Raw genomic sequence first — 15,685 nt, forward strand, 5'->3', positions numbered from 1 at the left:
TGAGTCAAGTCTACCCTTAAGAAAAAACAAAAGATGTATGTTTTAGCAAGTAGACTACCATATTGTTATATGATTATGAACAGTAATGGGGAATAAGAAAATAGACAGTTCATAACAGTTCAGAGTACTACATGTCAAAAAAAAGATAATGTCTTTAAACGGACATAACACATAAAATGGCCTGGGAAAGTGTATTTGAGGAGTAGCTGGGAGTATATAGACATGGAATATAACTGCAGGCTTCCTGGATGTTCATGTAATTTCCTTGTTTCAGAACTGGAAATACAGATTGTGTTTAAGCTGCTGTCGAGATGTGAAGATATTATAATGAATTTTCAGTTTTAGAACATGTGTTGCCAAATCAAGCACAATTTTAAACCCTTGCTGTGGAATACTAGTCTTATATTTATTCCTATTACGTTTACTTTTCAAAAAAATGAGAGATGATGTATTTTGTTCCAGTCTAAGAAATTATGAAAAGTATTTTCTTGTTTCAGTTTGTTCTGTTGTTTGTTTGTTTTTCCTAGTTATATCCTGTGGTGGTCTTCCATCTCCACCAAATGGAAATAAGATTGGAACTTTAACAGTATATGGAGCTACTGCAATATTCACCTGTAACACGGGATACACATTAGTTGGTTCTCACGTGAGAGAATGCTTGGCAAACGGTCTCTGGAGTGGTACTGAAACGCAATGCCTAGGTAAAAAATAAACTTCTGAGGTTTTTTTGTTGTGTTTTGTTTCAAGCAAACACAGTATCAAGTTCAGGAATTCAGCTCTTATCAAGCAACAACATTTTTAAATCAATGAAAAGTAAAGATATCGTAAATGGAGTATTGTGTACTGCATATGATTAGACCTGTATCTAGTGGAATCCCTCAGAGGTTAGTACTGGGACCAGTACTATTCAATACATTCACCAATGACCTGGATGAGGGAACAGAGTGCACTGTCAGCAAGTTTGCTGATGACACAGAACTGGGAGGAGTGGCTGACATACCAGAAGGCTTTGCTGCCATTCAGTGAGACCTGGACAGGCTGGAGAGCTGGTCAGGGAGAAATTTAATGAAATACAACAAGGGCAAGTGTAGAATCTTGCATCTGGGAAAGAACAACCCCATGTCCCAATATAGGCTGGGGACTGAGCTGTTAGAGAGTAGCGTAGGGGAAAGGGACCTGGGGGTCCTGGTGGACAGCAGGGTGACCATGAGCACCAATGTGCCCTCTTGGCCAAGAAGGCCAATGGCATCCTGGGGCGTATTAGAAGGGCTGTGGTCAGTAGTTCAAGAGAGGTTCTCCTCCCCCTCTACTCTGCCCTGGTGAGACCCCATCTAGAATATGGTGTCCAGTTCTGGGCCCCTCAGTTCAAGAAGGACAGGGAACTGCTTGAAAGAGTCCAGCACAGAGCCACAGAGATGATTAAGGGGGTGGAACATCTCCCGTATGATGAAAGGCTGAGGGAGCTGGGTCTCTTGAGCTTGGAGAAGAGGAGACTGAGGGGTGACCTCATCAATGTTTATAAATACATAAAGGGCGAGTGTCAGGAGGATGGAGCCGGGCTCTACTTAGTGATGTCCAATGACAGGACAAGGGGCAACAGGTACAAGCTGGAGCACAGGAGGTTCGACATTAACATAAGGAAAAACTTTTTCACTGTGAGGGTGACAGAGCCCTGGAACAGGCTGCCCAGAGAGGTTGTGGAGTCTCCTTCTCTGGAGACATTCAAAACCCACCTGGACGCGTTCCTGTGTGACCTAGTCTAGGTGGTCCTGCTCTGGCAGGGGGGTTAGACTAGATGATCTTTCAAGGTCCCTTCCAACCCCTAACATTCTGTGATTCTGTGATTTTATACTACTCTACTAGCATATAACTTTTTATTAGAAATTAAATTATATTTGATGTTGTTGGAATGCTTTTTGGACCAGGAGAGTTAAGTGACTCAATTGATTGCTTACATTTATAGTACTTTGATTTGCTTTGTGGAGCAGCAACAGGGTGTTTGATGAAACTAAGCTGGAAGATGAGCTTCAGTTCAGCAGTATTCCTGATGCATTCCAACTACAAATGAGCTTTCAGCATATTGAGCATTCAGTCAAGGGAAGCAGACAAGAGACAGCGTGAAGTAAAGCAAAACCGACACTATACCAAACACTGAGATATATATAGTTTGGACCTTAAATTCTCACTCCAACTCTCTCATTCTTCTGATCCACTCACACTGGTTTGTACTCCTAATACAGACATAAGAATTTTTTTAGACACCTTTGAGGCTCAGCAGTTAGTGTATTAATGGTTGTGGGCAGTATATTTATTTCTGGAATCTTTTATTTGCTTTGTCTATCCTCATTTTGCAGATTTTTTTGTCGCCTCACATCTGAATGTACTCAGTTGCTCTCAGGAAAGGAGGAATCACTTCTTTCTTCTACAGGGTTCAACCTCACTGAAAAAGCAGCTTTCTTCCCTGCTGCCTAGCCACATCCTCTTAGCGGAACACATAGCATTCCATGCCTATCAAGCACATTGTAAATAAAACAGTTTTACTGCCTATCATATGCAAGAATTGGATTGTTTTACAGATGAAATAATTAATTGAGTTTTTAAAAAAAAACAAAAAACCACACCAACAAGCAAACAAAAAACCCCAAACTGGATTAACTAAGATATCATTATCCAGAATAATCCATATTCCTGTTTTTTGCAGTGCAACAGTAAAAGCATTGTTTTACAAGGAAATGGTAGTAACTGTAACATGAATTGTCAGAAATTATTCTCTGTACAGAATTCACTTGTAAAATTTTCAGGTAGGCTAGAGCAGTGGTTGACTAATTAGATATGTGTCTTAACAGTAACATTTGACTTAAAACTGTTAAATAAATTATTCTAATTAATTTCTAAATTGTAAAATCCCTTGTTCTCCCACTCTGTAGAAACATTAAGTTTTTAAAAAGTATATTAACATGACAATTTTTCATGTGAAAGATAAAATGCCAGTTATCTTCCTCTGACCTTGTTATCTTCAAAACATCCCATCAAAAAAATGTGGATAGATATGTTTTGCAGTATGTCATGAAGAACAACATACTTTTGTCCTATCTGAAGAAATTAGTTCAAATCAAAACTGGAAAAAAACCTTTTTCTCAGCATCACTTCTTCAAACCTTCATGCTGTCTGAAGAATCCCTGATGTTGTGAATTCCATGAATCAAGACAAAATAATCCTGACATCTACGTTTACAATAAGGCGGTGTCAATATGAATCTGTGAAAAAGAAGTTTTACATATGCCTATGAACTGTTAAGGAAAGGTTGCTGAGCATTCTTAGGCATCTGAATCCATTCTTAACTTTCTCAATGTCTATAGTGTCACTGTCCGTCTGTGTTCACATAGACATAGACATGATCTTTGGCATATCAAGTTGCTGGTGCTCATTACCTTTTAGGTATAAGTGGTAAGTAGGTAGTTTGCTGTTTTGCCTTAAATTTCTAAGCAAAGTTACTTCGTAATGCCATCATAAAGGCTGTTTGCAGTTATTGAGCTTTGAGTTCACACTGTCATCAAGGTGCAGAACTGAAACAAATGGCTACAGTTCCCCTGAGCAAAACACAGAAAAGCTGCATTTTAAAACACAGCAACATTCCCCTTGTAGAATATTCTGTTAAAGGATAAGAGGAACATCTGCATCACAATAACCAGATGTGATGGGACCACATAGCAACTCAATCATGTCTTCAAAAAAACAATTTTCAAGTATGATAAATTTCATCTTAGCAGGTTATTAAGAAAAAAGAATAGCAAGTATCATTAGATAAACATGATTTTTAACAGAGTAGTAGTGACAACATCCTGCATTTCTGGAGATCTTTAATGCCTGAAAATGTTTCAGCAAACATGTTTTGAAACAGATTGAAAGCCACAAGATAGTAATGCACTAACAGACAAAAGCATAATAATCTAACCTTGATGAAAAAGAAAGTGTAGTTATTAGCTGCATATTAAGTCTATTCTCCATCAGTATAGACAGACAATTTAGTGGGGTATAGGTGAAATATGGGAGTCTTCTTTCAGAGACAGGAATAAAATCTGTCTTTGTGTCCTACTTCCCATGTTGATTGCCATTTCTTCTTTCAATTCAGATACTAGGCTGCAGCAGCAAGGAAAATGAAGACAGAATCTTTTCAGAAAAAAGTAGCATGAGATCATGTAATTCAGATATTAATTAAGATTTTATAACCTTTGATCCTGTATTCCTGATTGATTTCTTCATTTTGCAACAGTAATATTTATAGTGCAATTTTTGTGAATATAATTTTACAGTGTGTTGTCTCTTAAGATATGGAGTGGTCAGAAGTAGTGACCATAGAGCTAACCTAGCTTCTAAATGGCAGTTCATTTTTAGGGAGTTCCCAGCAAGATGTAGTTATTTCTGGTAAATTTTGGGAAAAGGAAAAACACTTCTCTGGCTTGATATATTTTCAATTCCATACACTTTATTTTCCAATTTAAAATATGCTGTATTAAGACTGATGTCATTTTGATGTAGGAAACACTGGCATAAATGGAGTATACTTTACTTACTACTTTTGATATTTAGAGCAGTAAAGGAGTAAATCTCTTTTTACCTAGGAAAAAGAATGCCACTGAGTTGCTATATTTCATCATTACTTTTTCACATACGTAAGTTCATCAGTTCCACAGTGGAACTATGTAAGACGTTTGTATATGAAGATACATTGGCTTCCTACTGGTGTCAGGTTGAACTGCCTGGACTGATGCTGACCGACATTTCAAAGATGTTGGAACTGCAACTGAAGATCCAAGAGCCCAAATTTGTACATGTAGGAAAGTATTTGCACTTTCTTCTGTTGCAAACATGCAAGGTATATTGTAAAAAACAGAGCTAATATCCCTCAGGTTTTGCAGTGTGTTATACCTTTCATTGCCAGCGCAGTGCATGACATCTGCATTTAATAATTTCAAGCATAAATATATGTGTTAGCATTCATTCCTTTCAACTAACCTGAAATACCACTTCATCATCTGATCAATAATAATAGTATTTAGTACTTATGTACTGCTTTTCATTTTTGAAAAGCTATACACACAGGATAATTTGGCTGCCAACATATACAAACTAAATAATGTAAAAACCTCAGTGGATTCTGTTTGTATTATAAGTAACTCTTGCCCATGGAAGGCTGGAAAAGATTTTTTTTCTTCTATTCTGACTACTGAGAAATGTATTTTACCACAGAACACCCCAGAAGATTAAATGTAGCCATAAATTTAGATTCAAACAGTGTAGAGGTGAAGAAGAACTGATCAGTACAGGACTTACATAGTGAACAATACTAGATTATTCTCAAAGTCAGTTTAAAAACACCACACAGTGAAGCTTTTAACTCTTTGGGAAATAGCTAATAAGTTTACTAGATCTCAGAGTTAGGAAAGATTGTGTCTATATACAGCTTAAATTTCATTTATATGAATTCATATTTTTCTTCTCCAGGAGCGATTTGCTGTTGGATTTTTTTCAGTTTCAGTTTTTTACAACCCACATTGAAATTGGTATCCATTACTACTATTTTATCCCCTTGATCATAACTAGTAAGGTGTTTTTTTCCACCTGACTATCTGCATTTTAAATGATTTCTACAGATCTGTTCCCACTTGTAATGAACACAGGACCTCTTGCAGGAACTATTACTGCAGTAAGAACATTGTTTGTTTTATGATACTTCTCAATTATTTTTCTAAAAAATCTGATGGTTTCTATATGATTGATTGCATTGTTGAATGTAGTGCTTAAAACCATTAAATGCATGGATCTACTTCACTAGACATTTGAGATCACATTTGGAGTTGGAAGGTTGTTAATCTCTGTTTAGTCTTTGCTATTTCAAAATCAGACAAGCGATACAGTACCAAAAATACTGCAGAGCTCTGAGTGTGAAAGTCTAAGTCTGAGTTATCACATGCATGCTGCAGAAGGTTGTATTTCTGCTACTAAACCTCTTCCTGCCTCTCTCCATTCTTGCACATAAGGGGTATTCACACCATGTACTTTAGACACCTAATTTAGATGCAATTTAGAGTACAATCTAAGATCCTAAATTCCCAGCAAGGTCAATGGAACTATGCAGGCTCCTCCAGAGAGCAATTCTGGTAAGGTAAATTCTTCAATTTTAAAGCTACATGATGTGAATGCCACCAGTTGTGTGTTCCTAAATTTCAAGGACAGCATGCACCATGTTTATTTCAGAGCTGCCTTTAGGACTTACCAGAAGCCTGTGAAAATCAGGAGGCAAATACCCAGGGAGCTCTGAATGAACCTTTCAATTTCAAAGAAAAGATAATGAGTCAGAGATGCTTTTTACCTACACTGTACCTGCATGAATGTAATTCAGGACAGCTATAGATGAAAATAGGTATCACTTTATGTTATCCATTGGTCTGTATAGAATCAATTTATGTTTTCAGGCCAGCTGAGTACACTAATTTCTGTATCTCAGGAAAGGGTTTGTCAAACACTTGTTATTTGTCTCAAAAGAAAGCTAAACCCAATGACAGTAGTTAATGAGTCTAGGGCTAAATGTAAGACCTAAGTCTTTAGGTAGTTACTATTTTATGTATTTTTTCTTAGTTATACAAGGATAAAGGAGAATCGTTAGGCAAGAGTTTTTCAATTTCACTCAGTTACACTGCTGATATTTCATATCTCTTCCCCTTTTTCCCTTCCAATAATAATTGCACCTGTAACATATGTGTTTGTTGTGTATGCTTTGTGTGAGTGAGTGATCATACATACATCTAGGGCATCGATCAAATTGGAAGCATTTAAGAGTTTATTTAACTCTATCTGTAGTATTGGTGGCATTTAATCGTGGACTAAAGTGTTTTCCTGAACGGATATTTTTTCCTGACTTTTTATGACTTTGAGGTGCAAAACTGTACATAACAAGTCAAGGACATAATTTAAAATCTAAACTTAAATATAATCCTACTCCATTCCATTTTCATGAAGTTTTATTAGCATTTTTTTTTTCAAAAAAAAAGGAAATAATTCCATATCTTAGGTAATTCTATAATATATATAATTCTCTACATTTATCAGTGTGAAAAACTGCTGCTTATGACTGTGCTTGTGTAGAAATATCTGATACTGTAATTGATAACTCATAGGTAAACTGCAGTATGATATTGTGATATTGGTTTATATTTCAAATTATTATTAAAATAATACAAAATTATTTGTATCTGCTTTCCAGATGTTTCAGAATAAAACTACTGAACCAACCTTGAACCACGTGAACAATTTCCTTAATTTTTGAGACCATATTTTATTAAAAAATCCACTAGCAGCCTCCTTAATTTTCCTTTGGTCTAATTTTACTTGGTGGGAAAATTACGTACATTTTGTGTTATTGCGGTGCTCTTTCAGTTCTTGAGTTGTTAGAATATTTAATTTAAATGAGTCAAAATTCCCAGAAAAATCATTAAATTCACTAGCTGGAATGATCTGTAGATGAAATGACTCAAATAATAAGCTCAGCAACTTGTTAAATCCCCATTTAAGAGAAAGTGCGTAATATTTTGTATTTTACGTTATGCTAGTTGGAACATCTCAGCTATCTTTTGTCTTGAAATTTCCTGTGGTTCCCTGTGTTTGGCTTCAGTGCAGCAACTGCTCTTCAATTTTTCACTATTTAGGTCTAGAAAAATTTTTAAAAATCAAATATCTTCCATACTATTTTGTATAAATACAGCTTCTCTTTTCCCATTTTGCTTCTGTTTCATAGATTTACTTTCCCAAAATCTGCAATTGTCCCATTTGCCAGAATGACAAGTTTCAGAATTGTCCCAATGCTTAATATTTAGGGCCATGCAGAATTGTTTTCATTAGGAGAAGAAATTCTGATTAAAGCTGAGGTATGCTTCTGCTCTAGTACATGGTTGAAATGTAGCAATAACTGCAATGACTAGAAAAAATAAAATAATTTAACATCAGATGTCCAAAGAAGGCAAGATTTCACCTTAGTCCCTAAAAAAACTTAGGGAGAAAGTATTAGGAGCTAAGTCCATTTCCAGGCATGGGGAAAACAAGAAAATAATTTGGAACAGAGGGGATGGAGTAATCAAAAGCAAACCTTAATAATCTTACTGCCTTTTCTGATGACTGTCTCATCAGATGTAGACTTCAACAGTAGGTTTCTTTCACTTTGTATTGGTAGCAAAACTTTTGAAACAGTCTCCCATAGTATCCTTGTAGCCAAATTGAGAAGACAGGGACTGGATGGGTGGACTACAAAATGGGTGGAAAACTAATTGAACCAACAAACTGTGAGGATATTGTTTCATAATTCAAAGTATGACTAGTAGCCCGTGGATACTTGAGTATGAATACTGAGGCCAATATTATCCAACCTCTCTCAGTGACTTGGATAACAGGTTGGGGTGCAGCCTTAGCAGGTTTGAGGATGACACCAAAGGATGGGAGAACAGTTGCTACACTACATTGCAGTACTGCTAGACAGAGGGACCTTGAGAATCTGGAAGAAGGGACCAAGAGGAAGCTCATAAAGTTCAACAAAGGCAAATACAGAATCCTGCACTTTTCCTAGAATAGTACCATTCATGAGTACCGGCTTGGAACTGACTGGGTACAAAAAAGCTTTACAGAAAGCAACCCAGGTGACCTAGTGGAGAGGCTGAACAAGAGTTAAAAATGTGGCTTTGCAGTAAAGAAGATCACAGACTGGACTGTATGAATAGTAGTTTAGTCAGCAGGTCACAGTTATTATTTCCCCTTCAACACTCATGTGGAAAACTATGTGTAGTGTTTGTGTCCTCCACTATACAAGAGAGATATTGGAACCTGAAGCAAGTCTAGGGGGAGGGCCCATTAAGGAGCTGAGGGCTGGAGTATGTGAAAGACAAGGAGAGGCTGAGTGAGGCTGGAGGAGAGAGAATGCTAAGGAGGATTGTACTACTAATTTGGACTGAGAACAATAAGGTAAACTATTCCACGAGACATTTCAAGGAGTAAATATGGTTTCAACATCCTTGTTACTCTCTGATGTCAGGGGGAGAGTAGCTGTATAAGAAGCTGGGGGTAAAAACTTACATTCATATTTTCTTCCACAAATTTAGGAATAATATCCCAATATCTCATTAAAGACACCAGCAATCTTACAATTAAGATTATTATAGTAATCCTATATATATGAAAAAAATAAAGTGGAATGTGCATTACCCTTCTAGTGTTTTAGAAGAGCCATTAAGTGTAAATGAAATATATTGTCTAGCATTATTAATGGGGCTTTATTTGAAAGGAGATTCAATCCCAAAGAAGCTAAGTTACAAACAAGCCTGCTGTTGATGGATACAGCCTGTGTGAAATAGAACATCACAAAAACATCTCAGAATCAGGATTTAGCATAGTTTCAGATGAAATTATTGCCAGTTGTACTTAATCAGTGTTACCAAAAAAAAGAACATTTTCTCCTCTTTAATCAGTAAAGAGAAATAGTTTTGTGCTCAGCAACTCTGTTTTCAAACAGAATGAAGAAACTAGACAGAATAAAATCATTACTTGCCTTCCTTAGTGCCAAGAGGGCTACTACCCTGGAGCAATGCATTCTGTAATGTTTAACAGCTGCTGATATCACTATGGAGGAAACAGTGCTGGTAGACACTCCTTTATTTCCTCCATCTGTAAAAGGTGGCTATTTCAGTGTGTACTGATCAGATTGGAAAGCAATATAAGGAAGAGTTTATTTTGACATGAATATGAATTTATAAGCAAAGAAAAGGCATTAAATATGTCAGTTTAGCTAAGAATCAGCTGAAAATAACATAAAGGTAATTAATATTTTGAAAGAGTAAACCCAATGAAAACACTTTTTCAATTCATTACTAAAAGCCATTCATAAAGAAACGTGAACGTAATTGTAGAAACTGGAGCTGAATGTTAGGAGATATATGAACATAACAAGATATACTTAGCTGTAGAAATTTTTGGTTTTTATCAAGAAGTCTGTGTAGAAACTTCCTTTCTATGTTGCAGGCTTTAAATTAGACTGGAGAAAATTTCTAATTAATATAAATATAAATGTAAATGTAAATATGGTCCTAAATGGCATTGTGAAGGAGCTAATGTAGCTATGTGGGACATCTATACATACCTGAAATAACTCAGTGTTTCTTCTCTTGAAAGCAATAGACTGACTATGATCCCACAGAAGTTGTTTATGTTTTCTCTATTGTTTAAAAATTTAATTTAAATTCATTTTGTTTTTAAATTGATTACAGTTTTAGGATCTGTCTACTAATGTCTACTAAAGACCTGCTAGTGGGAAATCAGTTATTTGTTGGATACATTTAATAACAAGAGCTGTGTTTTTTCTAATAAAATGATAACACTGGGACATGCAAATGAGCATGAAACTTGATGATTTCTCCTGTTAAATCATTAGAACAATGCCTGGACATGTTTTTGGCTAGGATTCTCCACGATAATTGCCAAGAGTGGTTCAAGTTAGCTTAAACCAGTACAGATTCTGGCTGCTGCGCTGGTTGTGAGAGCAAGAGATTTTAATTTTATGGATGTAGACTGCTCTGTGTTGGTTGGCTTCTGCCAGAGAACAGTCCCAACCATGTGTGATTTATTAATAGAGATATATATATACAAAGTCCAAGGCAAATTACAAATAAGAGAGATCAGAACTCCATGACGAAATAATGGTATGCGTTTGAGAGTTGAAGACCTTATAATTCACACTTCTCTGAGGAAAAAGGCAACCTTTCTAAGGCAAAGGGGAAAAATGTATCTGTGCTAAAATTGTCAGTTTTCTAGCAATTAAATGGAATTATTTGTAATTTCAAGTGTTTGCAATTTACTTTTTCCAGACACTCTTATGGCAAATTTGTCATTTCTACAACAGAATCTGCAGAAACTATATATATGACAATTAAAACTATTTGAATATCACTTCAGCCTAAAAGAGTAGAAGAAATATCACCTGTAGTTTTTACACCTCAGAACTTGTTCTGGACAGTGCAGTATTTGACTCTAATATATTGTTTGTTGGAAAGGAGGATGAAATTTTGTTTTCCTGTCAGCATTCTTGGAAATGTTGGCAGGGTTTGTAAGAGTATATGTTTTTGATGGGTTGTTCTTCTATTGTAGCTGGTCACTGTGGTTCTCCGGACCCAATTGTAAATGGTCATATTAGTGGAGATGGTTTCAGTTATCGTGATACTGTAGTCTACCAGTGTAATCCTGGCTTTCGACTTGTTGGCACATCTGTCAGAATTTGCCTACAGGATCATAAGTGGTCTGGACAAACTCCTGTTTGTGTCCGTAAGTATAATTAATTTTTCATTCAATTGTTACTACTTCTTTAAACGTGATTGAACACTGACAGTGGATTGGATGTTCAAAGGTATTTGAATGAGGTGCTCAGATCAGATATTTATTGGACCTATTTTCGATTACAAGGGTCATTATGATAATCTAATCCAGTTTCTAGCCTAGCACAGACTGAATAACTATATACAGTAATTTCTGATTTCTGTTGTTTCAGAAACAGGATGACATAGGCATTGAAGTGGGTTGGACAGCAGGCTGCAACTGCATAGCTTCATCTATCTCTTTCTCTCTCTTGCTCCAGCCATAATTTCTGTGTCAAGTGTGGGCTTACTGAGCCTCTCCTCTATTTTTTTTAACCAGGAATACCAAAATCTATGTTCATTGTTTGGTGGGTAAAGCTGGGATACTGTTCTTTTGTGCAGCTTTGATGGTGACTGCCCATTTTTCCAAGTTGGCCTCCTAGTATTTACCAGTGCAAGCCCATGCGTGGTATTGGATTATACCGCATCTGATAGAAAAAATGTTAACTTTTTTATACCCTCTAGTAGGATTTTTTTTGCTCTTAATTCACCTGCTTTTGAAAATCCGGTACTTAATTACTGCAATTGTTGAATCTTTCCTACTCTACTTCCTTCCTCATTTGCATGGCAGGTTTTCTGATCAGTCAAGTCTGATTTCTGTGCTTTTTATTTTACTACTTTATTGGGTAGTTATTTTATTACACTTTTTCAGTTTTGATAAGGCTCCTCATTTTTATACAATTTTTAATGGCGCATTTAGATCAATTATTTCAATTTAGTAATTTTTAAGATGTCTGCAATTTAGACAGATATTTTTGTCTACACAGGAGTAGTCACTGAGATGATCAGCTTTTCTCTTCAACCAGTGTTAGTACCTTTGTTTCATTTGTGAGAAAATATATTACTGATAGGTGATTAGATTTCAGAATGTTCAGTATTTTCTTTCTTAATGGTAAAATGGAGATTTATACCTGTATACAGCTGCAGGAAATATCTGCCAAGTGTCATTCTCCTTTTAAAATCATATTTATATCTTCAAGTGATTTATATTCATCAAAGGAGAGATGCCACCAGCTAGCTTTATTACTGTTAGTGGATTAATTTTAGCGTGCAGTGTATAAAATCCCTTCAAAAGAAAGGGGCAAAGCTGAGGGGAGGTGGCAGGCTGTTTCTTTCTGAATTGATGTTATCATTATCATTATGAGAAGAACTGGCAGTAGTTTCTGTTGTTATAGGTTGCCTAATACTTTCCATTACAACATGATTTTGTTTAGCTTATAACTCTGCGAGACTAAAGAGCCATACAAGGTGATTCTTTTTTGTCAGCATCCAAGCTTCAGATGATTTTCCTACTTTTATTTATTTAATTAAAAATCTCATAAAAATGGCTCTGTTATTTCTAAAAAGTTAAAACATACTGTTTACCAATTCTAGAAATGTGTTCCCCAATGTGATACTGAAATGGTCTTCTGACTGAGCAGTGTAGGTCAGGAACTAGAAATATGGCACAGGTACCATAAAGAAGTTATGGTATGTGCCCCTGAGAATTCACCACAAATTGGTCTTTATTTTATGACATTTTTACAGAAGATCACACTTTTTTTTTGTATTTCTAATTGGCTTTGAGAGGAATTTCAGAGTTGTAAGTTCTAGACATTGCAATATTCAAAAAACATTATCAAAGTACTCGGAGTACTCCACCCATGACTACTTTAGTTTGTTATTTTCATATGCAAGTCAGCCTCCTTCATCTTGCAATTTGTCACACACAGATGTTTCCCTGTCTTTTTATCGGATAACCAGTTGGACCACACTTTAGCCAAATATTTTCTGAAAATTCTTTTCACTTCATGGTTATTAAGAGTTAACAGGAAATAGGAAGATGTCTGTTAAAGACTGGAGTATATATTTGAGAATTTTATTACATTAAGTGGGTTGATCTCTTACAATATAATAGGCAAATGTGTAATTCCTTAGAGAGTATTGATTTCATGCAAAGTGCATCCATTTTTCCATGTGTGTGGATATACAGTCGTGTGTGTGCATGCATGAATAGGGCAGTTATTTATATTAGCACGGAGGAGGGAATTTGTAATTCACCATTTAGATGACAAACAACCAACAGTAGTATCCATTTGAAACGTTTTGGCTACTGCTTAGGTAAACAGGATTAAATTGATTGCATAAAAGCCTAGTGGTGATTGAAAACACTATAATGCCAGAATTATATACTTTTCTTTTTTATGTTTTAAAAAAGGTGCTTGTAAGTACTTTCTACTGTGTGAATCCAACTATTGCAGTGTTGATCAGTCAACAAGTCAGTGATATCTGGTAATTATAATAGAGCAGTGGCAGAACTAAATGCAGTGACTAAAATCTCAGCGTCCGAGATCTTTATTTTCTGTAACGTGTTACAGAAACCAGCATCCTGTCAAGAATGAGGTCTAAACAGGAACTGACTGACTAGGGTATGGTTTGATGTTTTTCTTTTTTTGAAAAAGGGCAAATGAACAGAATTATCCTTCCTTATCAGGGTTTTTACAAGAGTCCTACATTTTATGTTGTTAAAACCTGAGACATATAATTTCTTCAGGAAACTGCAGAAAGTTTAAGGTGATGGCATTTTTTTGTTAAATCTAATAGGTTTTTATATAAGAATTATGTTAACTGATTTAATATGGCTCTGGAAATTGCTTTATTGAAACTTGGTCATCTGTAGCAGTTTAAAAATGCAACAACTGGACTAGAATAAAGTTGTGGGCATGTAGTAAGATTTTATTCTGATGTTTAGAGTTTCATCTTCAAATGCTGCTTGTGAGGTGGTGCAGAAAGGATTCGAGTTATTTAAGTAGATTTATTTACATAATTTAAGGGCTAAATACATGTCTGTGTACAGGAAGGTGTCCTATTTGATTTGCAGAGATCAGGTACTGTTGAAAATACTGTTTAACAGTTGAACTCCAGAACAAATTAAAAACATTTAAATTATTTTTCACATCTCTTCAATCAAAATAAAACAAAAAAAAACCCAAACCACAAAGTAGTAAAACAAACGATAAACCTGTGTATAGGATATTTATTTGAGATTGATAAACATCACCAGCACAATGCTGAAGAGTGGTGTGTGTGTGTGTATATATGTATATATACATTCTGATTTTATATTGTCAGTATCTATGCTTTTCTATATTTTTCTATACGATTTTAATGTCTTGTCATGTGGAAAACTAGAGCTTGACCATAATAAGTGTATTTTAAAGTGTTATTTACCATAATCAACACACATAATATACATAACGGGAGAAATTTAATCCCCAAAATGATTTCTCTATTGCCATTAGAAAATCTGATTAAAAGGGTTACTATTCAGCAAAGCACCTCAAGAACTTTGGAACAGGAACGCTTCAGAATTCCACAATGCTCTGAGCAATACATCAAATTCAGTTTGTTTGGCCCTACTACATTTTGAAGCTTGCGGGGATTTTTTTTTTTTTTTATTTGCTTTAGTAGGAAATATTGTGAACTCTCTACATTTTTTAAGGTCCAATACATATTGGATTAGTGTCAAAATGCATTTATATAATTATTTGTATTAGAACTTTCAAGATAAGGTAAAAATTATATTCCAAAAGCTTTCTCTCCTGGAAGTTAAGAATTCTGAATAAAGATATCCTATGTTTTCTTAAAATTCTGTTATAAATATAAAAGGCAAATTCAAAAGAAAAAAAAAACAAACACAAAAGAGCTCCAACCTGCAAGTGATTCCGTGGATCAGTACCTTTCAGTAGATGCTAGCCTGCCTATTTTTCTTTTAACAGCAATCACATGTGGACATCCTGGGAATCCAGCTCATGGAATGACTAATGGCAGTGAGTTCAATTTAAATGATGTCGTGAATTTTACTTGCAACACTGGGTACTTACTTCAGGGTGCTTCTCGTGCACAGTGCCGAAGCAATGGGCAGTGGAGTAGCCCTTTACCCAACTGCCGAGGTAAGAATCTCTCATACGTTCTCTGTACTCTAATGACTTATTTCAGGCATGATCCTTTACCTTGCCTTCAAAATACTGGGATATAATTCAGAAACCTGACCTTTAGGAACTTACTGCCATCTTTATTTGAGTTTTTGCATTTCTATACTGGAAAATGGAGTTAGAGCTCAGTATTGGGGAAGCCTAGGCTTTTCAGTGTTTTACCTCAAAGTTCTCAGACTGCAATCCCTAGCACTTAGTTTGTAGACATATAAAGTGTACTTTGTATCACAAAAGTTATGTTATGTTAATACACCACAGTTGGCT

General features: G+C 35.5%; 1 protein-coding gene across 1 annotated transcript in view; it reads left to right on the plus strand.

Annotated features, from left to right (window-relative positions):
• CSMD1 (CUB and Sushi multiple domains 1) overlaps positions 1-15,685 on the plus strand; it is a 1,224,748-nt gene that overhangs the window by 1,152,550 nt on the left and 56,513 nt on the right. Inside the window, exons 52-54 of the mRNA XM_086461528.1 lie at positions 528-701; positions 11,185-11,358; positions 15,206-15,379. Coding sequence (XP_086317654.1) covers positions 528-701; positions 11,185-11,358; positions 15,206-15,379 — 522 coding nt within the window. The remainder of the gene's footprint in view (positions 1-527; positions 702-11,184; positions 11,359-15,205; positions 15,380-15,685) is intronic.

This window comes from Leptosomus discolor, chromosome 2, assembly GCF_034619465.1.
Source record: "Leptosomus discolor isolate bLepDis1 chromosome 2, bLepDis1.hap2, whole genome shotgun sequence".
NCBI classification, from domain to species: Eukaryota; Metazoa; Chordata; class Aves; order Leptosomiformes; family Leptosomidae; genus Leptosomus; species Leptosomus discolor.